The following is a 25427-nucleotide window of genomic DNA, read 5'->3' as shown; positions in this document are numbered from 1 at the left end:
TATTTTACAATGCAAATACACACACATATTTTAATATATCTAATACCTTCTTATAGCACAGTTTCAATCTAATAATAATGCTCAACTTCTACTGAAACACCTATTAACAACTAATACATTAAAAATATTTCCAATAAAATATTTAATTTAGAAAAGGAAGAATAGTTTTCGAAGGCAACTATGTCAGAATTTTGAAAGGTTCCTATTTTACCATTAAAGGAAGAGCTCCTAATTGCAAGTGATGAAGTCGAGGTGGTGCATGGTAATGGGCCAAGTGAGGATGCAATGCTCCAGGTGTATAAGTAGCTGCAGTCACTCCAGCTTCAATTCCCAGTTCCCTGACAAAAGAGGAGAACAGTTTAAATTTTAGACATCTTTACAGTGTCTTTATTATCAACAGAAATGGGGGATGATGTTTACATTTTTTAAAGTAATCTGAAGATTCTTATCTTACTTAGCTGAGAAAAAAAGATAATTTAGCCCAAAGGATATAACTAATAATTTCAAATTCACTTTAGGAATTAACATTCAAAGATCCAATTTTGTGAGCATGAGGAGCAAAGCACTTGCACTCAGCTTCACATCTCACAAAGGAAGGGAATACAATGAATGGCCCCTAAGGTTCCTTCCAATCTAAAAGTCTGATTCTTCTTGAGGAGCATATGGAATAGAGTTTGCTTTTTTGGTTTATATGAATGTGCTCCCAGGCCTTCTATTTGTTGGATAGTGCCTCTGGATTGTTGGCATCAAGGACAATTACCTTATAAAGCAAGGGTAAACAAAATTTTAGAAAGAGTAAAATTTGGTAAATGCCAAATCTTCTTTTATTTATTTTCACTTTATGTTTTGTCTCAAAAGTCATTGTGGATCAAGATCTCAATGATTGCCCACAGACAACAGATCCAGAAAGAAAATTAATGCAAATCTGCTTCCATTTCTCTAGGAAAGAACACAAGCCTAGAGGATGCTGGCTGGATTTCCCCTGTCAACAGCAGGGGTTAAGGGTGGTACAGCAAATGTGAGTACAAAGGTGGGGGGCGGTGGATAAAGAAGTTATGAAAAGTTTAGGGAGTTAACTTTTGACGGTAGGTCCCTGAAAAACAACAACAACAAAAAGCTCTACTCCTGTTTGACACACTCCCTGCCCCAGAACTCAAGCTGCTACTCTTTCCTCTCCAGGTCTCTTAGGACTCACCCAGAGGCAGTGCTTCACAGATAAGCTGGAATTCAGTTTCTCCACACTACCCTTCTCTAGGCATTCCACTACAAAGTATCTCTTCCAGGTTTCCACCACAAGAAACTGAGCATAGCTTTGAAATAAACAAGATACTGACCAGGCAGATCTCTCTGGAGCCTGTCGAGGATGTGAGGACATAGTCTGAGGCACATGAATATGATGCCCATGACCATAGTTTGGATGCATCCTATGTGGATGGGGTGGGGGGCGTTCATGTGCCCGCCTGGAAACACAGAACACAAAAAGACCACTGGAAATAATTGAATAATTGGTTATTTCTTAGTGTAGAAAAAATAATATAGTATTACTATTACAAACATCTACAAATTAGTCTTGAAATTAATTCTATAAATTATAAAAATGTAATATAAAATAATTTAATGATTAATAATAAATCAAGAAACCATAATCCCACAAATTCTCACTGCTCATTTATTACAATGCCTCCAATCCGAATATCACCCAAGGAAAAAGGCAGTTTTAACATTATCTTGCATACCTGTTTTACAGCAAGTATTTTAAATAGAATAATAGGAACTAAATAAAATTTTAAAAATTAATATTCCAGCATATGCTACAGGCACAAAGAAGTTATTTTATATAAACATATAAAGCAGAAAAATGGAAACTATTTTATTTTGCTTCACCTTTATACTGTAATAATATTCATCCATTTTAATGGATAAAACTTCTAAGAAAAAAATTTTAACCTTGTGCATTTTTTTCAAACACACATGTCAACCCATCCAGGGAACTGACATTACCTCCATTCACACTTTGTCATCCCAGCTAATTATATTTTCTCTTTCTAGTCTAAAGTCTGTCAAATTTACAAATGCAAATAGTCATAAAGTTCTAAACAAATGGCACTTAAGAAAAAACAGCTCCAGGGATTCATTTTTTATAGTCTAATTCTTACTATTAGTTTCGAACACATTTACAGATTTTGCATGTTTAATCTTAATTTTCTAGATACTGGAAGATATGAATATGAAATTGGCAACTTTCTATATAAAGGGTCACTATATTAGAATGGCAGAAACAGCCAGAGATTCTGAATATAACCTTAAATTATATAACTAAAGAAAGAAGTTACACAAGTGCCAGATTATTGATTAGATCAAGAGTTTTGCAAACATTCTGGAAGGGCCAAATAGTTAATACTGTTCGCTCTATAGGCTACATGGTCTCTGTTGAAACTATTCAATTTAGTTTCTGTAGTGTGAAAGAAGCTACAGACAATACACAGATGAACAAGTGTAGCTCTTTTCCTGCAAACCTTTATTTACCAAAACAGGCAGGCAGAATAAGACCAACAAAGTACGCTGCCCTAAATTAGAATATCAGATCCTGAATTTTCAAAAGAAAACAAAAAGTTCAATTATAGTCTTTTCATAATGTTTGGGGAATATCTTTTTTTGGGGGGGATATCTTAATATTTAAATTTATAAATAAACTAAGTTAATAAGACTAGTTTTTCAATGTCAGCTGTTGAAAACTTCTACTAACACCCTTCTTCCCTCTGGTTGGTAACATAAAATAAATCAAATTCAATCTTTAATAACTTTACATCTTGTTACTCAGGATCACCAATTTTAACATTAATCTTTAGTATGGACTACTGAAGAAACAAAGATTAGCTTGCAAAAATAAATGACCTTGGGTTATATCCTGAAAGGGCTTTGATTTTATTAAATAACCTGATATAGATTTTTTTTTGTCAGCACCTACAACTCAGGATGAGACGGAGGAACATTCTGGTTAGTAAAGAATTAATTTCCCAGTGAACGGAGGATTAAGTTACATCACTACTAATTGAGGATAGCTACATCACTTCTAAAGACTTTACAGGTTTAAAGACCAATGGAAATAGAAGGCGAAAGAATAAAGTGTGATTATTTTTTTAAAAACATAAAACATACGTTGGATGCTGCATCATTCTCCTTCTTTGAACTTCCATCCTCTGCATCACTTCATGAGGATGCAGTCTCTGTGCTGTAGGTGCTGTGGCTGGAATATGGTGTGAAATTGGCTGGTGTGTGGGAGGAAGATGCTGAGGGACTGGTGCAGCAGTACTGGCTAAATGCGTTGGAGGTGGAGGTGCCACGGGGTGAGATGTTGCATGAGAAGATATTTGAGAATGGAAAGCATGTACAGGATGAGGAATAACATAATCCACTTGAGGCGGAGGCTGAGTCTGAGGAGGAGGGTTTCCGTGAGAGTGGGGGCAGGCAGAGGTTTGATGATGAAGTGGTCTTGTCAAAGAAGCATCTGTAAGAAAAGCACAGGCACCATACAGTTGAGCATATATTGGCATAATACATTCCTATTATATTTTACAGACATATTAGCACATATTTAATTTTTATGAATACTTTATCGATGCTTGAGTCTGCTTAGTCCTGTTTGGCATCTTGCTTTCTTCTTTGAGTAATCATAGGTATCTTCTCATGTCAATATATATAGCTTTACTTCATTCACAGCTTCACAGCATTCCACTATAGGAATGCACCAAAATTTATTGAAGAAATCGCCACTGATAAAAACTGGAAGTAATCCAAAGCTGCAATGATTCCCCTTGTGCTCTTTCCTACATGCACGTACACGCGTGTGTACACGCATGCATGTGCACGCGCGCACACACACACGCTGCTCACAGAGAGTTTCTGTAGCATAAATTCCTATAAGCAGTTCTGAGTCTGAGAGAATAATTTAAATTCAGATACTGGTTGACAAAACACCCTTCCCAAAGTTTACATAATTAATTACCATCAGCAGTACACGACAGCTCCTGCCTAATTACACTATCACTAAATTTTTTAAATGCTAACCAGAAAAAAATTATGTATTTATTTACCACTTACATTTCTTCCCAGAATTATCCATTCATATTCTTAGCCTATTATTCACCTTTTTCTTGTTGATTTATAAGTATTCCTTGTATACATGCAAGCTTTGTCATAAAAAGGTAGTATAAACATTTTTCCAAATTGTCTCCTGTCAATTTTACTCTGCCATACTCAACTATTTTGCTTTTGTATAATCAAATGTATAAATTATATACTTATAAATACATAAATCTTGTTTTCCTTTGTCATTTATTGGTTATAGAGCACTAGAAAGAGGAAAGCAACTTGCGAGTCCTAGGCACAACTGCAAACATATACTTCCATTAGTGCACTTCTCCTCCTGCCCCATGCCACTTTTCCAGTACTACATTAAGAAGAAGGGGGTATATTTGCCAGGAACTTGCCACGGAAATCAGCCTTTATAAAGATGGTTTCGCCCATTTCTTCATCCTGAATCTTTATGTTGCAGAGTGACTGTTGAAAGGTCCCTCAGAGGAATACATCTCTCTCTTACTCTGAGGGATATGCATCTGTTTGAGGTCTAAAAATAAGTATGTCTCCTCTTTGGATTTTAGCTCTAATTTCATTTTATTTGTAAGATTTTTTCTTGGTAGCCTGGTATGAAGCTACAGCAATTCTCTAGTTTCATTACAGAAAGACTGCCTTCAATTTTTAATTGCTCTGATTCATGCATCAGTGGTGAAAGTTAGGTAACCATGGACTCATTCAGCCATACTTCAAAGGAAACCTTGCTAGTATGTATTGTTATTTAAAGGAAATAGTCACTAAATATTCACAATATTTAAAGGAAACTATCACTAAGCTCAATGTAAGTTGTGACATATTTTTAAACTGATTTTCTAAAAGTTATATTTTCAAATCAATGCTTTACGCTAAGAAGTCACAAAGCTCAGTACTCCTTGGTCATCAAAAAGGAAGTCACTAAGTTTTATCATTGTTAACTATCCTTCCTCAAATTTAGAGCATTTTTCCCAGTTTCATGTCAAGGTTTTCTACTTCTATAATCATTATACAAGAAAGAATATTCACAAATATAACAGAATTTTAAAGTCTTGTTTTGGAATGAATCAGTTTATTTAACTCTTCATTTTATTTTTTTCAACCTTACTGACATATAATTAACAAATACAACAATATATTCAAAGTGTATAATATGATAATTTGACACATGTATACCACGTGAAATGATTACCACAATGTTTAATTAACATATCCATCACCTCACATAGTTGCCAGTTTTTGTGTGTGGTGAAAAATTCAGCCATCATTATAATACACTGTTTATCTAAACAAAACTGTATAAAGGTGACATATTCTGCCTTCCCACAGACCATTCCCCTTCTTCTCTATTTTATGTGTTCTTGCCACTAAAAACAAACAAACAAAAAACGTTCTTGATCTTGCTTCTTTAAAGTTCAGCATGTCACTTTAACCCAGCAATCTCACTCCCAGGAAGTTACCCTACAGATAGACTAACAAACTACAAACAATTTAAGTGTCCATCAACAGAGGACTAATTTAATATACAATGGAATATTATGAGGTATTAAAAAAATGAGCTAGATTTTTATATTCTAATATGAAAAAAATCTAAGATGTATTGTTGAATTTTAAAAAAACCAAAAATGAAAAAGCAAGAGGCAAATACTATGTTTGATATAATCCCATTTTTTAAAAAAAGGAGAGATATGTCATAATAACGTGTGGAGAAAGAAAATTTCTAAAAGGTTTTATAATAAACTATAAACAATTGGTACCTCTGAGGTATATTAGCATTAGTGGGAAGAAAGGAGAAGGGCTTTTAACTTCTCATTTTATATCATTCTGCAGTTTGAATTTCTTAGGATGTACACCAGTTACTTTTATGATAAAAGTAAAACCAGTTTAAGTCTAAAACATTTTTTTATTAGGACATAAAAGATGAATGGATACACTTATAAATTGCTTCAGTATATTATTTTTAAAGGGGAGGGGGAGAAAACCACACATTTTGAGTTCTCAATAAAAGATAATCCATTAAAGATGAATATCAACAAGTATTACAGAACAGCCTGTATATCATACCAGTGTTCACACACAGAATTTGCCCACTGGTCAATGCTTTGCAAAAACTAACTCGTTTCAAAACCTTTTTTCTACCTTATACTTTGAAGTTGCATTCTTGAAAAGCGATATACCACCAGATTCCATTGTACAAATTCTGGGTTGATTCCAGCTGTGCCTGCAGGACCCAGATTTTTAAAATTATAGGACTGCAAGAAGAGATCTAAGAAGATATATAATTGAAAATTATCCCTTGTATGTAATCAAAACAAAAGCAAATTTCCTTGCCAACTTTCTGGTTTACCCCTGGCATGAATTTTCAGTGTTTCTTTTAAATCAAAGTACTTAATAAGCTTCCATCTGATTATTAACCTATGATTTAACAGAGCAATAAATATATGTTACACAGCCTAAGGGTATTTCTCATTTCTTATGGTATCTCATAGATTTCAATTTCTTTAGAAAAGCCATGTCTGATTCTATTTTAATTGCTTGCATCAAATGAGTACAGAAACCTTTCTGCAACTGGCAAAGCTTTCTGTCAAGGAATTTTCTCTTGTGCCTCAGTTAAGCTTCAGAATTATTAATCAAAGTTTACTTTCCTATGTGTAGAAATGACTACTAAACTTACAAATTTCCTTTTACTCCTAAAGGATAAATCTAATTCCTTAAAATTTCCTTTTATAGGAATCTAAGGTGCCATTCAATGTACGAGTTCATAGATATTAATTAAAACGTAAATGTTAGTATGTCAAACAGACAAAATATACTTTTTATTATTTTCCCAGACCTTTTACAACATCTGCCCTTTTTGCCTTAGAAGACTGTTTTGGGTACGTGAGGTAAAGGGAGGATGAAATAGGAAAAATACACTCCACTCGTAGGCCAAGGAGGTACTAAAAATTTATAAACTAGTATTACTGAAAGGTTATTTCATGAGGAGAGGACGATGCTTCATCTCTGTGCCTCTAAGCTCTTTGCCTGTTAAATTCATACTTACAAGGAGGCGGCATGTAATGTCGGCAAGACGACAGCGAGGCTTGTGGAGGGGGCTGGGGCTGGGGCTGTGCAACCACGCTGGATCCGTAACCATCTACTGATAATGGCTGGCTCGGGGCGGCAGCAGCAGCAGCCTGGTGGCCAAAGATTGCAGCTCGGGAAGACGAAACAGGACAGCAGGGGTCAAAGGCAGATGCTCCATGAAAACCACCACTTCCATGACTTCTGATACCACTGCTGCTCAGGTCTACTGGCAATGCCTGCTGTATAAAGAGGAACTATGTTTTATCTTTCTAAAATTTGGTCAAAACATTGTTTCATGTTATATTATAAAAGTACTCCTAATGCAATCTAGAAAAATAGAATCTATGAATTTAAAACTGCTAAAAATTTTGAGTGTGAAGACCTACTGAGCACCAAGAAGATACTGTGTGCATCTTGGACTGTAAAAATTGTAGTGCTTATACACTTAAAATCTATAATCAATTTTAAATAATCAAGCATGAGATCATGCTGTAAGATGAACAAAAGTTAATTAATATATTATTAAGATCTGTTTCTCTTCCATTATCTAGATTTTAAGAGAGAAAGAAACTTTTAAATCATACTTCCATATCCTCCTTTACCCCAAAATTCTGATTGGTAATTTAGGACTCCTTTACAAAACATATAATCATACCACTGAAAACATTTAAGGCTCCAGGTAAAAATTTGTTCTATTTTTAAACTGTACACAGCAAGCATTCAACTGAAACTCTTAATAGTGCAAACATTATCCAAGATAACAAAGGGCCTAAGATTATTCAAGCTAAACCATTAGCTAGCTTTTCCTCATAACTTTTTTCACTTAAAAAAAAAAAGATTAAACCATGATTACTTTTTTTTTTTCATGATTACTTTTATTAGGAATATAATTTTAGGGAAGGCCCATTTACCAAGTTGGAAAATCAAAGAGTCTAGATTCCATCTTTACTCAAAAGTAATTAAGTTTTTTCCCCTGAGCACTTTGAAAAGTGCTTAGTAAAACACTTTACCTTCTACTCTAGAGCAGATTACAGAAACAGAATTGCTTCTTTATATTCTTAAGTATTTTAAATACAAGTCTTTGCTTAGTGTTCAGCACAGCTGTAATTTTAAAAATATGATTAAAGAAAATAAAGATGTTATATATGGAATCACATGCAGGAATTGTTCAATACTGAAAGCTGAGGGGCTAGAGGTGAGGAAAGCTAGGGTAATGCATTTATTAGAGGCCCAGGTCACCCAGTCCAGTGAGGAACCATAGTGGTCTTTGTACTTTTTAAAAATTTATTTTATTTTATTATTGTTATTTTTTTAGAGACACAGTTGTCTGTACTTTCAATGGCCTCCCAGCTCAGAGGATAACAGAAACATGAGAAACTCTGGATACTAAAAGGGAAGGAGGATGATGGTACAGGAGAAGCTGTAGGAAGGTGAAAAGAAAGAGCTACTTTCCTCTTCTATATTATGTGTCTACAATCAATTAAGTAAATGTCTGGGCTCTTTCTTTTAAGTTGGCAAATACAATATGTGCTCCCAATTTGAATAAATAAAGTTTAAGAGTAATATTTTAAGACTGTGAATTATTACTTATGGTTCAAATCCTTTCCGTATTTTCCTATTTAGGCTAAAATTTGGCAAATGGACTGGAATATCAACATACTATGAAGGTGAGCAAATTTCCTATCTTCTTCTCCAGTCAGTGATTAAGAACACTCCCAGAGAGTGAGTTAAGTAGGGTGAAGGTCCTCCTAGAAGGAACCGAGGGTAAAGTTAAAAGTAGAGAATAAAAAGAAAAGGGGAAAAATCAACACAGAGAACCCTCTTCCTCACAATTCCAACAGTTCATTCAATTATTATTATAGAAGGAAAAGGGAGGGTAAGCAAAATGGCACAGAAATGGCAAATATTACTTTACACAGCTCGTAAGTAGTGCATAGCACTAAGTAAACTATTCTCTCAAAAGAGAAAGCTACATCAAAAGGAGTAGTACAGAGTCAAGTGATTACTGCAACTCCTCTCGTCAAGCCTAATCCTCCCCAATCTTTCTCTGCCTATCTACAGTCTGACAATCATAAGACATCCACACAATTATAAACCCTCAGATCAGTCTGCCTCTCCTCAACTTCCTGCTGTGTCCACACAGGTCTCAAACAGAGACTATACGAGGCTACCTCATGAGCATGTGGCTAATTTCAGAGTCCTACAAATAGCTACATCAATCTCAAAGCGTTCATATTTCCAAAACCTCATTCTTTGTTTACCTTCATACCCATTATAACCACTGAATGCCCGATCCTGCTGATTCTTCTCAAGCTTTGTGTACAGTCCAAATACCTCTACTTAGATATAGGTGAGTAGGTTACATCTATATTTTACACAAAAGAGGTTCTTCCTCTAATTAACTCACTCAGGTTGCTTCCTCATTCCCAAGAGGTAGAACAGGTCTAGACAATCCATAGATGTTAATACTTAGAACTGTTATCAGAACCAAAACATCATCTAAAATCTCTTTAATAATATTTCCTACTAAACCCTTTCAAATTTCCTTTTGGTATCAGCAGCTAGTTTTTTCTTCTTAAGGGAACACCCTACTTTCTTAATTACTTTTAATTTGTCAGAACCAGAAGAGATAATCAGCGAAAATTTAAAAGATGAAGCAAGTACTTTAGGAAAGGTCAGAGGGTACAGTAAAGCAGCTGCTCTGAATTTCTTTTTGACTTTTTTCTTGCACATTTTTTAGCACGTGTCACTTACAGTTTTAAATTACATGTTTTGATTTTTAAAGTATGCACCACCAAGGTTTACGTCACGATTATACACAGAGACAATGGAGCAAAAGTTAAAATAGCACATAACACACCTCACTTTATTTACTCCATGTGGCCACCAATATTAATTTAATATTATTTGACGTATCAAGCACTCACTAATAACATCAACTAATTTACTTAATTAGCAAAAAATTTCTTATAATTTTTGCTGACATTTCAATTTCCCACAAACTAAAAACCTCATCTGCTCCTGAGAAACTATGTCACAGGTCTGCATCTGAGACGGCTGTTTATTTCTAGATGAGTGGAGATTATAGGGAGGCTCCAGAATAGGAGGTAGGGTAGAGGAGGAAAAAATTGGGAGAATTCCCGAATTTCTCATGAATTAGGTTGACACTGCAGTTTCAACACTTTGTTTGAAATAAAATCCCAAAAGTTTAGATCCACCTACATTTAACTAAAAACACCTAAAAACATTCCAGAATAAAAATTAGTATCACATCCTATTTTCTACATCCCTGGCCCCCTCAATTAGTTGCAATAATTTACATGAGAAAATCTTAAATACTTAATTTAAAAAAATCACACATCATTAAATTAGGCCACTCTTGCAGGGGCAACAAGAATGACTTATTTAGCATACAAAATTTATCATTAGGGTTTGTTTTTTTCTCCTGAAGGAACCACAATTTTAAAAACTCAAGATGAACTCATCAAATTCCACATACCTGGTCATGGTAGCTGGTACCAGAACTACTATTTGCTCCACAAGGTGCCTGTACTTGTGGAGGTCTTTCCACAGGGCAAGTAGGATCACCAAAGGAGGGAGACACTGGGACAGCTGGGTGGGGAGTATGATGGTGGTGGTGATGATGCTGAAAATGGTGGCCATGCTGCTGAAAGCAACTTGCATGTGGATGTCCTAACGCATGGTGACTCTGAGACGACCCTCCACATGGCGAGTGCTGGGGACAGCAGGAAGGTAACCTTGGCATCGCAGGAGGGCCAGTTTCCGTTATAGCACTAGGTGCAGTTCTCCTTGAGTCATCTTGAAACGAAAAAATGCATAGAACCAAATGATCAAATATCACTGTGTAAAAGAAAGTGTATACTTCATATATGTGTATAAATGTGTACAAATAAGTAAATAATTAAGAAGTGATTACTGAATTCAAATATCTGTAAATAATAATGTGATACAGTCACATTCTTAACACGCATATCCTGTAATTTCAGGCAGTGATCTTCACTGGGATTTTCAGGCAAGCTTTAGGAGGCTTATATTTACCATGATGTTTAAATATGGCAATAGATCACCTTTTCCTAGGTCATTATAAATTATTAGGGTTTTTTTTGTTTTTTTTTTTGCAGTATGCGGGCCTCTCACTGTTGTGGCCTCCCCCATTGCGGAGCACAGGCTCTGGACGTGCAGGCTCAGCGGCCATGGCTCACGGGCCCAGCCGCTCCGCGACATGTGGGATCTTCCCGGACCGGGGCACAAACCCGTGTCCCCTGCATCGGCAGGCGGACTCTCAACCACTGTGCCACCAGGGAAGCCCTAAATTGTATTTTAAAAACTCTAAAATAACATAGGAGTCTTTCCATTATATGCAACAAAGCTAAGGTTCTCCTGAGCTCCATGAGCCTCCAATACTGTAAATCATTCCTATATAATGAAGACTACTATGTACTTCTTAAAATCTTATCCTCTTAAGACATAACTACACGGGCTTCCCTGGTGGCACAGTGGTTGAGAATCTGTCTGCCAATGCAGGGGACACGGGTTTGAGCCCTGGTCCGGGAAGATCCCACACGCCGCGGAGCAACTAATCCCGTGAGCCACAACTACTGAGCCTGCGCTCTAGAGCCCGCGAGCCACAACTACTGAGCCCGCATGCCACAACTACTGAAGCCCGGGTGCTTAGAGCCCATGCTCCGCAACAAGAGAAGCCACCGCACTGAGAAGCCCGCGCACCGCAACGAAGAGTAGCCCCCGCTCGCTGCAACTCGAGAAAGCCCACGCGCAGCAATGAAGACCCAACACAGCCAAAAATAAATAAATAAATAAATAAATAAATAAATAAATAAATTTATTTAAAAAAAAAAAAAAGACATAACCACCCAACTCAGAGCATATCTGGCTAAGTCTCACTAACTTCCAATGTCTTTTCCCTTCTGGTCTCTAAACTCAGACCCAATAGAACATAAGAAATAAGACTCTACTATGTTGAAAATTAAAGGTCTCTTATAGTGATCTAGTGACTCAAGGTGGAACAGTGGGAAAAAACATGGAGTCAGATGGGCCTGAGTTCTAATCCTGAGCCTGTCTAATCTGGAGCAATGTGACCTTAGGAAAGTTATTTAACCCCTTTCTCACCTATTAAATGTAGCAATAATTGCCTTGCATGGTTGTTGTTAGAAAAGATAATAATCCTCTAGGTATGAAATATCTGAGTCCTGATTATGCCCTGTCACATGCCCAGAGTTATTTTGAAGGTATGTTCTTCCATGCCAAAAGAACAGCAGAAAGTGTCCCCAGAAGGTTTATCCTAGTGTTTCAAACTCCTCTAAAAAAAAGCACCCCTTCCTCAAACTACATGTTATGTGGAAATTAGATAAAACAGATAAAAATGGAGATAAATTTTTTTACTTAAAAATAAAAATTAGAAGAGTGGAAAACCCAAATCCCTGTCCTTCCCTTCCCCCACCCCCACGTGACTCATGAGGCATCTCTTCAGAATCCTTAGGATTCTGGAGTGCCACTGTTCTAGCCTTTTTTCTAGAGTAACCAATACCAGGGATGCCCTGCTCCTATTTGGCTCACAGTACACAGCTATTCTCTTCTGGGCCAATGTACCAAAATTAGGAATCTTCTGGTTCTTTACAAATAATACAAAAATCCAACCGAAACTGGCTTAAACAATAAAGGGAATTTATAGACTCACATAAATGAATCTGGGTAGGGATGCTTCAGGCTCTGACTGATGGGTCTGACTGCAGTACACCTCCCTGTAATTCTCCTGGGTCTGCCCTCCCATACATGTCCTATCCTGCTTTTGCTGATTCTCTTCTGGGCAAAGTCTGTGATCTAAACCCTGTTAGGCAGTATCTCTATTCTAAATCTATGTATATTGGTTCCCCCCACCCCAAGTTCCTACTCTGGCCTACTTGGGCTAATTTCCTGAACCCTTTTGTAAAGGTTCTTAACCTCAGAACTAGAATTCAGGAGTCTGTAAACTTGGATGGAAAAAAATTACAAATTCTTACTAATCTCTAATAGCCTCCTGGAATTAGTACTACCTTGTTATCATCAGTTGAGAGGTTAAATATTACAAATAATTTGTATCAAAAAACAACGAAAGTCAAAAAGCTGTTCACTTTTAAAACATAAGTGACAGCAGATTCAAAGTCAGTTCTATAATTAAATCACTTTCATTCATTTGCATTCCAAATTTCTTGAGTAACCTGGACAGAGTCACAACTGGCATACCTGGAACTGACCATGATCAGCAGCCTATCTTCGCTATGCTGAATCAAACATTAAGTAGCTATTTCCCAAAGGCTGTAAGATTTACAACAATATCATTATTATAGGAACTTTACTTCCTACAACATTTTCAGGGTTATATCTCAGCCCCCACGTCAAAGTGTTACACAAGTAAATGTCATTTATTGTGTGTTACTTCAGAAAAGAAAATCGAAAACCTTTGGGACACTAAATCCATTCAGTGGATGGACTAAATGACCTTCATGATTCCTGCCAACTATGACACGTTAATTTTACAAACCCAATTATTTGAGGATTATGTGTAACTCTAAGACTCAGGAGATGAGTCTGTAACCAGAGCAAGAGATCTAGGGACCGCTAGGGCCATGACTGAAGTAACAGATATGACACTTAACCTGTTTGGAAACGATCTGCCCTCTTGGTCTTCAATTATTTCACATACAAAACTCAGAGTGAGTGAAGAGGAAGCACAATGACTTTAATATCCTTAAGGCTGAACACATATTTAAGGGGTTATATGATTAACAGTATGGCCCCTAAAAGAGGACTGACCTTATAGCTCTACTTCTTATGGTACAGTTTTGGCTTCCAATTAAATTAATGTCTATTTTCCTACAGTTCAGAAGCTCTTTGTTGCTCAAACAAGGTAGCAATCCAAAGTAAAGACAACTGAATCTCCTCTTGTTCAAGAGTTACTGACCAAAGAAAATTGCCACAGAGTACAGGTGAAATACAAAGACATCTGATTGAGTAAATAAAACACTGCCTTTTTTATTAAAATTAGGCCGCTGAGTGGCCACTAAAAATAGATAATCGAAAATCTACACCAGAAGAATTAACTCCACAGCCCAGTGACACCAAGCTGGTTAAAATACTTTTATTGTAATTCTAGGAGGATTACTGAGATGTACTCATGCATTTATTCATTTATTTGGCAAGTCTTATACATAATAATGACATGGTTAAGGATCTACAAAGATACTGAAAAATGAAAGTCCTGGCCTTTAAAATAACGAATGGATATTGTCTGCCTTTGTTGTTTTATCTCTAGAAACTAGAAACATGCCTGCACAATGTAGGTGGTTCAATAAGCACTTGCTAAATTTAAGCTAACCGCACAGGGAAAAGAGGCATGCCTGCATGGTTGCAGCTTAGTGCTGAAAAAGAGAAAGACTTGATCTTTGGTCCTCAAGGAGCTCATCATCAAGTACGGAGAAAATTTAAAACAGAAATCAACCAGTATTATAACAGAAGCACTACGTTCTAGGTACAGTATAGAGCAACACTGCCCCCCAGGGAATATCTGGCAACACCTGGGGATACTTTTGGTGTCACAGCTGGAGGGGAAGTAGTGCTACTGGTTATTAGTAGGGAGAAGCCAAGAATGCTGCTATGGCTACGTGGGCCGGGGTGGGGGGGAAGGGGGGTGGGATGAATTGGGAGATTGGGATTGACATATATACACTACTATGTATAAAAGAGTTAACTAATGAGAACCTACTGTACAGCACAGGGAATTCTACTCAATGCTCTGTGGTGACCTAAATGGGAAGGAAATCCAAGAAAGAGGGGATATATGTGTACATATAGCTGGTTCACTTTGCTGTACAGCAGAAACTAACACAACATTAAAGCATCTATACTCTAATAAAGATTAACTAAAAATATAATAATAATGCTGCTAATATCCTGCAATGCACAGGACAAGCCCCCGCCCCCCCCACACACAAGAACTGTCCAGCCCAAAGACAATAGTGCCAAGGTTGAGAAATCCTGGCATAAAGGAAGATTACAAGATCCAAGTCAGACTTTGTAGGTTTGAATTCTTGCTCCACTATCATATAACCTTAGACAAGTTACTTTACCTGTAAAATGAAAATAATAATAGAATCTGCCTCATAGGTTATTACAAAAATCAGAGTTAATATAAATAAATTATTGACCAATATTATGAGTTCAACAGATGTTAGCTATTATTATCCACTACAATTGTTAGCTCTGTTTATGTTGTGTTCCCGGTGTCTAGAACAGTGCCTGATACATAGTATGCAATCAATAAATACTTGCTGAATAAATGAATATATAAGATAGCATATATGCATAAAGTAAGAACATTGAGAAGTCAGACAGATGATAAGCTGATTGGGGCATGTTGAGTTTGAGGTGACTGCAGAATGGTCCAGAGGAGAGGCGGTTGGATATGAAAGTTTAAAACAAGGAGAGTGTTCTGGAAGCAATACGGTGAGTCATCGGCATACTGGTGGTAGGTGAAAACACCTACAGTTATGAGATGGACGAGTGAAAGAAGGGATGAAAATAGAGTCCTGGAAGAAAATAAGATGAGAAGAAAATTACTGCCAGATTTTTAAACATCATGTTTGTTTGTTCTGAAAGGAGTCAGAGTTAAAGTTAAATGAAGGAGTTTAAGGTGAAGAAGATCCACTTAGGTATACATAGACTTAACACAAATGTACACGTGCGTGTATGAAGGGGATGGAACCAACAAAGATGCTGAAGACACAGGGAAGATAACTGATAAAGCAAGGTCAAGGACACAAGAAAGGACAGGAGGTGGAGCATAGATAAAGAGACTGGAAACTATAAGAAGGAGTTAAGAGACCAGGAGTTAGGAGATATGGATAGGTATAAATACACAAAAGTTTTTATTAAAGGGACTGGAAGTTACAAGTATTCATGCTTGAGAACCTTCATTTATTTTTTTTATCCCCCCTACCCCCGGAAATCAGAGTCTTAAGAAGAATAAGAGAATTTTGGAATAGACACTGAGGGGAAAGAAAGAGAACCGATTGGGATTTATCACACTATGACAACTTATTACCAAAAGCCCAAGATTAGATACCATAAATTGATGAGGCATCAATCTGCATGGTTCTATGATTTTTACCAGTCCCATTTAGGAACCTGGATAAGAGAGAAGCTACATGGCTCAAGTGATTCAAGGTTGGAAATATACAAGAAGGTGCAAAGTAATGACAGGATGTGAAGAAAACAGGTGAATGATGTTCTACAGTCTTGGAAGGAAATAAAGCCAGCAGAATTGAATGCCCCTAATGTAATCTGAATATCTGTATGTGCTTCTATCAGATTCATATATAGGAACAATCTGGCCTGGAACAAGGTTCTCCTAGTCTAGAGAAATACAACATGAGCAAGTCTATCCCAAGGGTGGTCATTAAAAGATAGAATAATATCATGAGAAGGCCATTCAGGCAGTGAAGTTACTACCTAATAGATTAAATGTGAATCCTAACTAAACAAGCGTGTTAAAAAATAAGTACATAAATAAAAGCTTTGAGACTGTCTTGAAATAAAGTTGGGACTGTTTCACATAACATCTAGATAAGCATAGGGTACATAAAGCTACCAGGAAAGACAGTGCACTCAATAAACGAAATAAAAGCCGGTTTCACTTCTGCCTACATTTTTTTTTTTCAAAGACACCCCTGAGAAATCTCCTTGTTTCCTCAAGTTTGCCTCAAGTCTCCTTTGCCTCAAGTTTCCAGGGAAGGGAGATCTAAACCAGACACAAGCAGTTTTCCAATCTGCTCAAGGTAAGTTACAGGGATATTATAAGAATTAAATATATTATTAAAAGCCAAAAAAAGATAGAAAATATATGGTGGTTTTGTTATTAATGGTGATATTATTGGTGATATAGTCAATCTACAAGCTATAGGGTCTATGATGTCTCTGTTACTAAACAGCAAGTTCCTATCTCTGTGCCGTCATTCAAGAGCGGAAAAAAGACTACTTTAAGACCCAGTTAATCTGAGATAAGAGTTAAAACTATAAAACTCTTAAAAGAAAACAGAGGAGTAAATCTTTGAGAACTTTGGTTAAGCAATGGTTTCTTAGATGTGACACCAAAAGAATAAACAACAACACAAAATATTGGGAAAATGACATCATCAAAATTTTTAAAACTCCCATTCCTATTTTCAATTCTTTTGGATACGGATCTAGGAGTGGACTTGTGGGCCATATGCTGCTAACTCTATGTTTCACTTTTTGAGGAACTGTCAAAGTGTTTTCTACAGTGGCTGCACCATTTTACATTCCCACCAGATATTAATAAAGGTTCCAGGGGCTTCCCTGGTGGCTCAGCGGTTAAGAATCCACCTGCCAGTGCGGGGGACATGGGTTTGAGCCCTGGTCCAGGAAGATCCCACATGCTGCAGAGCAAATGAGCCCGTGCACCACAACTACTGAGCCTGCGCTCTAGAGCCCGCAAGCCACAACTACTGACACGTGCCACAACTACTGAAGCCCGCGTACCTAGAGCCCGTGCTCTGCAATGAGAGAAGCTACCGCACTGAGAAGCCCGTGCACAGCAACGAAGAGTAGCCCCTGCTTGCCGCAACTAGAGAAAGCCCGCCTGCAGCAATGAAGACCCAACGCAGCCAAAAATAAATAAAATAAATAAATTTGTAAAAAGAAAAATAAATAAAGGTTCCAATTTCTCTATATCCTTGTTAACCCTGCTTATCTTCTGATTTCCTGTTCTTTGTTTTTGTTTTGTTTAATTATAGATATCCTGGTGAGAGTAAAGTGGAATTTCATTCTGGTTTTGATTTGCTTTTCCCTAATAACGTTTTCATGTGCTTCTTGGTCATTTGTACAAATGACCTTCTTCTTTGGAAAAATGCCTATGTAAATTCTTTGCCCATTTTAAAACTGGGCTGCTTTTCTTTTTATTGTTGAGTTGTGCAAGTTCTTTATATATTCTGGATACTAGACCCTTATCCAATATATGATTTTTAAATATTTTTCTCCCATTCTGTAGGCTATCTTTTCACTTTCTTATAATTTCCTTTGATGTACAAAAATTTTAAATTTGATCCAGTCCTGTTTATGTTTTTCTTTTGTTGCTTGTATTTTTGGTGTCAGCCATTCAATTCTCCCCCATCTCTTTCAGTTGAGCTATAACACTCCAGTAACATAGCACACAGACTCAAATATGAAGTCGTAGTCTAATTCTAATAAAGACCACTTTGTTCACATATGATGCTTATTCTAAGAATACACTCTTGCTAACACAGCTAAAATCTTAAAAACAACAATCCTTTTTCTAACAAAGAGTCCCCTCCCCGCTCTTCTTGTCTTTTCTTTTTCTTTTTTTACATACCTCCTGTAGAAGTACCACTCATACTATTGCTTGCAAGCATAGGTGAAGTCTCTGACACTGCGGAGGGTTGGCTACTAGTGACAGCTGAAGCAGTATCAGAGGGCTGCTCAGAGGTAGATGGATTTGAATTGTTAATGGAAGCGCTTGTGGTTTGTGATTCCATTCTCGTGGAAGTGGTTGGTACTACAGTAGGTTCTACAATATAGAAAATGTTTATTAGCATTTCAAAGCAAATTAGGTAATGGGTTATATTTTAATAAAAGCTAACATTTTTATGATAATTATTAAAACAAAATATGAATCCTCTAATAAGTACAATATACAGTTAAAAAAAGTTTTCATAAAGTTAAACTGCAACATTAAAATGACATGTTATTGCATTTTTAAAAACCCAACACATATATGTATATTCTAATAATTCAAAGGACTAATATAGTTTTTTTGGGTAATGACCATGTAAGTTTTCTGATCACAAAGAAAAGAGGCAAAGTAAAAGTCCCTCTGCTATGTCCATACACATTGTCACAGGCTGTTAGAACAGTATACAAATTGTACTTTCTGGTTACATTATGGATTCTAGAGTCACACAGCTTGGATAGCAATTCTGATTTCATCACTGACAGTATGATCTAGGATAAATTACTTAACCACTCTCTATTTCCCCACCTGTAGAACTAGGAAAGTACAGAATTTTCTTCATAGAACTGTTGTTAGGATGAACAGAGATCACACATATAAAGCACTTCATATGATGCTTTACAAGCAGTAGTCATTCAATAAACATTAGCTATGATTTTTAATAACCATTTTAATTTCTTACATGCCTTTTTGTATGTTTTTCCCCCAAATTTTTTTGCCAGTATTAATATTCATCAGTACTTTCTTATAAAAATTAAAGTTTTTATAGTAGAAATTAAAAGAAATTTCAGGCAGACCTTAACTTATGAATGAGTTATACTTTAGACCCTAATTGTTAAATGATTGTTTAAAAATTAAGAATAATGGGAATAAATCTGTGCAAAGCATAGTCACAATAATTAGACCTGAATTATCACTCTTTAAATGTGATATACAATGAGAGGACAACTATTTTATACAATGAAGTGAGGTCCGCTGATTCCTGAAACACAAATAGTACCTGTTAGTCTATATGGGACCCTGTACTTCAGATGCTTAAAGAAATATATTTGCCTAAACGTATAAGGGGGAGGGAGGAACCTCTGTTGATTTGCAAATAGTTTATCTCAGTTTCTCAGTCTTATTGGTATTGACAGTGGCTGAATAACTCTTTGTTGGAGGCGGAGGGGGGTCGGGGTGGACTGTCCTTTGCACTGTAGGATGTTTAGCAGCAACCCCAGCCTCTACCCATTAGATGTTAATAGCACTCTCCCCCAACTGTGAGAACCAAAAGTGTCTGTAGATATTGCCAAATGTCTCTAGGGGCACAAAATGGCCAGTAGGTAAGAACCACTGGTCTAACTGATAAACTTAAGTTTTGAATTTATTTTTAATAAGATAGAAGCCTTCCACTAAAAGAAACCAGTAGGGAGAAGGGGGCATCTGCTGATCACTGGAATACTTTTAACCTAAAAGTAAAAGTATTCTGTTTGAACTAAATTCTAGTGGGTTAAAAGGCTACTCTGTCACCTTTTGTTACTTTACTGGATGGCAGGTGTCACATGGGACAACACACAAAAAGTTTCCAAAAGAGCCATTAATATTTAATTGAGTAATCTTTAATTAATCCCTATTGTATTAACCACTGCCTTACAGATAATTTATGGTGCTTCAAAATAAAAACCGAGGGCTTCCCTGGTGGCACAGTGGTTGAGAGTCCGTCTGCCGATGCAGGGGACGCGGGTTCGTGCCCTGGTCTGGGAAGATCCCACATGCCGCGGAGCGGCTGGGCCCGTTGAGCCAGGGCCGCTAAGCCTGCGCGTCTGGAGCCTGTGCTCCGCAACGGGAGAGGCCACAACAGTGAGAGGCCCGCATACCGCAAAAAAAAAAAAATCATAAAAAAAATAAAAACCAAGACATTGTTAAATGAAATGTAGACAATGGGAATAAATTAGCCCTTAATAAACATCTTAATTCCAAAGTACTGCTACTCTGAAAGTTATGATCATCCAAACTGCAAACAGCCGATATGAGAGCTGATTGCACAAGGCCCCTAACTCTTCCTACCTAGCTAATGTATCTTTTCCAATTTATAGCTAACTGCCAAAATTAACAAATTCATATATGGCTTACTGTCTCCTTAAGGAAATTATGATTGACCATTTCCTTCTAAGATGTAACTATTACTATCTGAAGACCATTGTCACTATGAGGGAAAATTCACATATGTCTTCATATATTCATACTTGCTACCACTTTCCCTAACCTCTGTTTTCCAACTCTAGCTTTATTTCCTCAGTTACTTGGGTGCAGCTGTAAGCCAACACAAAACACTAAAGCTGAGCAGCACATAAGGTAACCATATTATTACACTGAAGGATAACACAACTTTTAAAAGAAAACTGAACATTTCAAATAACCAGTATTAACCATTTAAACTCAGTTATATTGCTTTCCTGTTCTGTATTTTTAAAGTGCTGTTTCTATTTTTCATAGCAAAGTTAAAGTATGATAACAATATTATAAATGAAAGTATCAATAACACATAAGTCTGAGGATAGATCAAACTACCTCTTGTAAAAATAATTTTTTTCTAAGAAAATAACTACCAAGCAATGAAGTAATAATCAGAGAGAATTTTTAGACACAACTTACAAACTGAGGTTATTATATTAATTGAAAAATAACATTAGGATACCTGGCAACTTCCCTGTAGTTTAATATATATTACCATTAAGCAGCAACAGAAGTTTCTAGCATATTAAGATACTTCATTTTTAAAAAAAAAAAAGATACTTCATTTTAGCAAGTCTTATTCAAAATTCTACACTGCTAGTACTCCAACTTACCATCTTCATCAACAGTAAGGTCCACAACTTCTGCCGCATTCTGCCTCAAGGGCTGTATAACAGTAGAAATCCTACTGCGGTTCCGTGGCTCCTGTGGCCGACTTGTATGAGAACTTGAACCTTGGCTCCAGTGAGATCTATTGTGTCCAAGGGTTGAACGAGACCTTAAATAACAAAATTTTTAGTTACCTAAGAAATCATAAGCCTTTCTTACAAACTAAGTTGTGAAATTCTTCATTCAAGAATTCTCCAGAGGGGCTTCCCTGGTGGCGCAGTGGTTAAGAATCTGCCTGCCAATGCAGGGGACAAGGGTTCAAGCCCTGGTCTGGGAAGATCCCACATGCCGAAGAGCAACTAAGCCCGTGTGCCACAACTACTGAAGCCCATGCACCACAACTACTGAAGCCCGCAACAAGAGAAGCCACCGCAATGAGAAGCCAGCGCACCGCAATGAAGAGTAGCCCCCGCTCGCCGCAACTAGAGAAAGCCCGTGTACAGCAATGAAGACCCAACGCAGCCAAAAATAAATAAATAAAATAAATTAAAATAAAAAGAATTCTCCAGAGGAATAATCATAATAGAATTTAAAATTCTGACTAGCATAATGTCTAGCACTCAATAAACATCTGCTGAATTAAATGTTCAACAAATGTTCACCAATCAACTGACCTCAGAAAATGAAAAATGATATGTTAGACCAATCACTGGTGTAAAATACAGGATTCTGTTTCAAGAATGCTGCTCCCTTTTCTATGTTTACTTTGAATATTCACCTGGGTTATAATCAATTATTTACATTTTATGTTAATACCTAAAATTATTCACCATAGGTATAATAACAAAAATATCAACACCCTAAACATTTAACATTCACATGATCTTCTATGTTTAGTTTAGATTGGATCTGCAAAGCATGGCTTTGGGAGTCCCAAACCAAGCTAAGTTTCTGGGACTGTCTAAAAGAGATTCAAAGCACCGGAGAGAGTTCTTGCCATCAGGAGAGGTACGGATAGTTGTAGCTAGTTTACTATAAGAAACATCATCGTTTGAGCTGCTTTAGGCTTTAAAGGCATATAACCACAAACCCTCAACGCCGAATGCTTTTATCATCTTTTAATTATGTGTATTGTACTAAATTACTTACAGCATATATTTTATTTTAAAAAATTCTTAAAGGATTCACTGTAATGATCTGGACTAAGGGTACAGAGGGATAGTATGTAGAATATGCAGTCCTCAGGCTTCAAGGAGAAAAAGATAAATATGTTTGAGAAAGATGGGGCTTACGAAGTTGGTTTTTTCTCCTGCCCAAACTGAATGTAAAACTGCCTATAAGCTTATTGTCACTATGTATGGAAAGAGTGAGCCAGATGCACTAACATGCAGTCATCGTATAAGCTTGACCACTCAGAAGAGAACTCCGAAGTTCAAACTGAGCTGACAATGGCCTCAGCAATTACAGAGCCTAAAAGTTTAGAAAGAAGTTCAAATTCTAAAATTAACTTTTCAAGTAACAGGAGTACAGAGGTTAAATCCTGAGACAGAGTTTTAAAAAAAAGACCGTGTATTCCAGCAAGAATTGTATAGATTAAGGCATGAAGGTAAACAAATATTTCAAGCTGAAATGGTTTTAGATAAGAATGATCACCATTTAAAATTGTTGAGAAACCAAGAGTATTTGATGAGAGACTGAGTAGTCTATTATTTCTTAGAAGCTGTTAACAGCTGCAGAAACTTCCACGTCCACTATGCAGCACTTCTGTGAAAACTTCACAGGATGTCCTAACTCCAAATATAATGCTGAGTAAAGTACCAGCAAAAAACTTGATGTATGAGGAACAGTTTCACAGAGGCCTTAGTCGCCCCTATAATTAGTAGCAACTGTCAAATCTTGACACAAAGGGATCTGAAACACAGATACATTCTCTCTTGAACAGGAAGGGCCAAGAGCCAGCTAAAGTGACAAAGTTAATATTCTAGGTAACCATAAGGAAAATAAATATGGCTAATGAGCACTGTGTGTCTTTTTCAAGAGCACTGTCTATCACTATGTAAACGCATCTGCTTGAACATTTAAGCGTCTACATGAAAAGAAAGCTCTCCAGTTCCACGAAAAAACAGGTCCTTAGTTTCAACAATTGTTATAGCTCATAAAAACTGAGTCAGCGTTGTACCAACCACTATGGACAGTCACAGAATAACTGTGGCACGTACTGTGGAGTATCAATTTTCCTCAGAGTCTGGGAAAATCATTTAAAACTTAAACAGGGATATATTATAGAGTGCTCTCTTCCATGCCATTAGAAGTAGTACTCCAATGGGAAAGTGGCAAGTAAAGAAGCACATTCTAGGTATGATTGTAACATGCTTCCAAAATAAGAATGCTTTTTTCTTAAATCAATAACAAATTAAAATACAATAAGCAAATGCATTTCTAAATTCATTCCAACACAAAAATTAAGATTCATCCACAGTTTGGTGTATCAGACGAAACAGAGGAGTACTTCACTGCTTCCTTTACCAGTATTTGTAATCATCTAAAGCACAAAATGAATTGTGTTAGGGTCTCTCTCTCTCTTTTTTTTTTTCTGTCAAAGTGATTCTCAAAAGGGCAATGTCATTTCCAGTTATTTATCAAAACAAATGAGGATATATCATTCATTTTTTACTACAGGGCTTATATAAAATTACTGAGTGAAGGACAAAAAAATCCAAAAACTATGTTTTATACTAAGTTGTCCTACCATAATAGCATAAACATCACTGGTATTAATGAGATGCCAATATCATTCCCAATACTTATGTACTATTCACATCTAAATTTCAGAGGAGTTTGTGAACTTTCTGAATCATAAAACAAATTCAATTTTATAAAACACCAAGTAAAACTGATGTTTATCTAGAGCAATGACTCAACACTCACTGTATACTTGGGGTGCTTAAAAAAATACTGATTCCTAAGATTCTGGTTCAGCTGGTCTGGGCTATGATCCAGGCAACAATATATATTTTATCATCTTCCCAGATGAGTCTAACACAGTCTGGTTTGACAACCACTAATCTGGTTGGTATACACACACTAAAACTAGGTAAAGAAAAAAAAAGTAAAAAAATGCAAATATCTGCAGCACAAATGGGTCTAAACATTTACATCTAAAACTTCAAATATACAACCAGGAATTAAAATCTTACCGATAGCTTTCCCCAACTGTTACTATCTCCACTTCACTGTCAGTTGAGGTAACATTAATTTCTTCATTGGCAGTGATCTGGGGGGTGGAGGAAGCTTCTATCACCACAACATCTTCATCAATATTTCCTGGAAACAAAAAGAAAAAACATTTAAAGGGCATATGGGATAAACAACAAGGTCCTACTATACAGCACAAGGAACCATATTCAGTATCCTATGATAAACCACAATGGAAGAGAATACAAAAAATAAAAAAAAGGATGTGTATATATATATATATGTATAACTGAATCACTTTGTATATATATGTTTAACTGAATACAAAAAAAGAATGTATATATACATATATATATAACTGAATCACTTTGCAGAAATTAACACAACGTTGTAAATCAACTATACTTCAATTAAAAAAATAAAGCGCATATGCCTGTCAGCTAACTTAAAGACAAAATTTTTATTTTGACTTTGAAGACTGAAATTCATTACAAAAGTAAAATTCATCTGTCAAATCAAAGTTTTTAAAACCAGAGCTCACTATGCAAAGTGAAAACAGTACTTACTCTCTTAATTTGCACATTTGTTTCCTCTTATGATTTTTGTTTGTTCTTTACAAACTTTTAGTAGTTTCCAGAAGAATTTGTATAATCTTATATAAAGATATTAATAC

General features: G+C 36.3%; 1 protein-coding gene across 9 annotated transcripts in view; it reads right to left on the bottom strand.

Moving 5' to 3' along the window:
• Positions 1-25427, bottom strand: part of RNF111 (ring finger protein 111) — an 82083-nt gene that overhangs the window by 9572 nt on the left and 47084 nt on the right. For 4 of the 9 annotated variants that reach the window (XM_060150995.1, XM_060150969.1, XM_060151043.1 and 1 more), the window contains 8 exons: positions 24757-24883; positions 21565-21728; positions 18599-18793; positions 10673-10992; positions 7151-7412; positions 3160-3508; positions 1335-1487; positions 212-338 (listed from right to left, as the gene is read on the bottom strand). In XM_060150995.1, the coding sequence (XP_060006978.1) occupies positions 212-338; positions 1335-1487; positions 3160-3508; positions 7151-7412; positions 10673-10992; positions 18599-18793; positions 21565-21728; positions 24757-24883 (1697 nt within the window). The remainder of the gene's footprint in view (positions 1-211; positions 339-1334; positions 1488-3159; positions 3509-7150; positions 7413-10672; positions 10993-18598; positions 18794-21564; positions 21729-24756; positions 24884-25427) is intronic. The other 5 variants (XM_060151032.1, XM_060151013.1, XM_060151003.1 and 2 more) reach the window with 3 other exon arrangements.

Source organism: Lagenorhynchus albirostris, chromosome 1 (genome assembly GCF_949774975.1).
Source record: "Lagenorhynchus albirostris chromosome 1, mLagAlb1.1, whole genome shotgun sequence".
In the NCBI taxonomy this organism is placed as follows: domain Eukaryota; kingdom Metazoa; phylum Chordata; class Mammalia; order Artiodactyla; family Delphinidae; genus Lagenorhynchus; species Lagenorhynchus albirostris.
The sequence above is the reverse complement of the archived record's forward strand: the minus strand, read 5'-3'. Positions and strand labels throughout refer to the sequence as shown.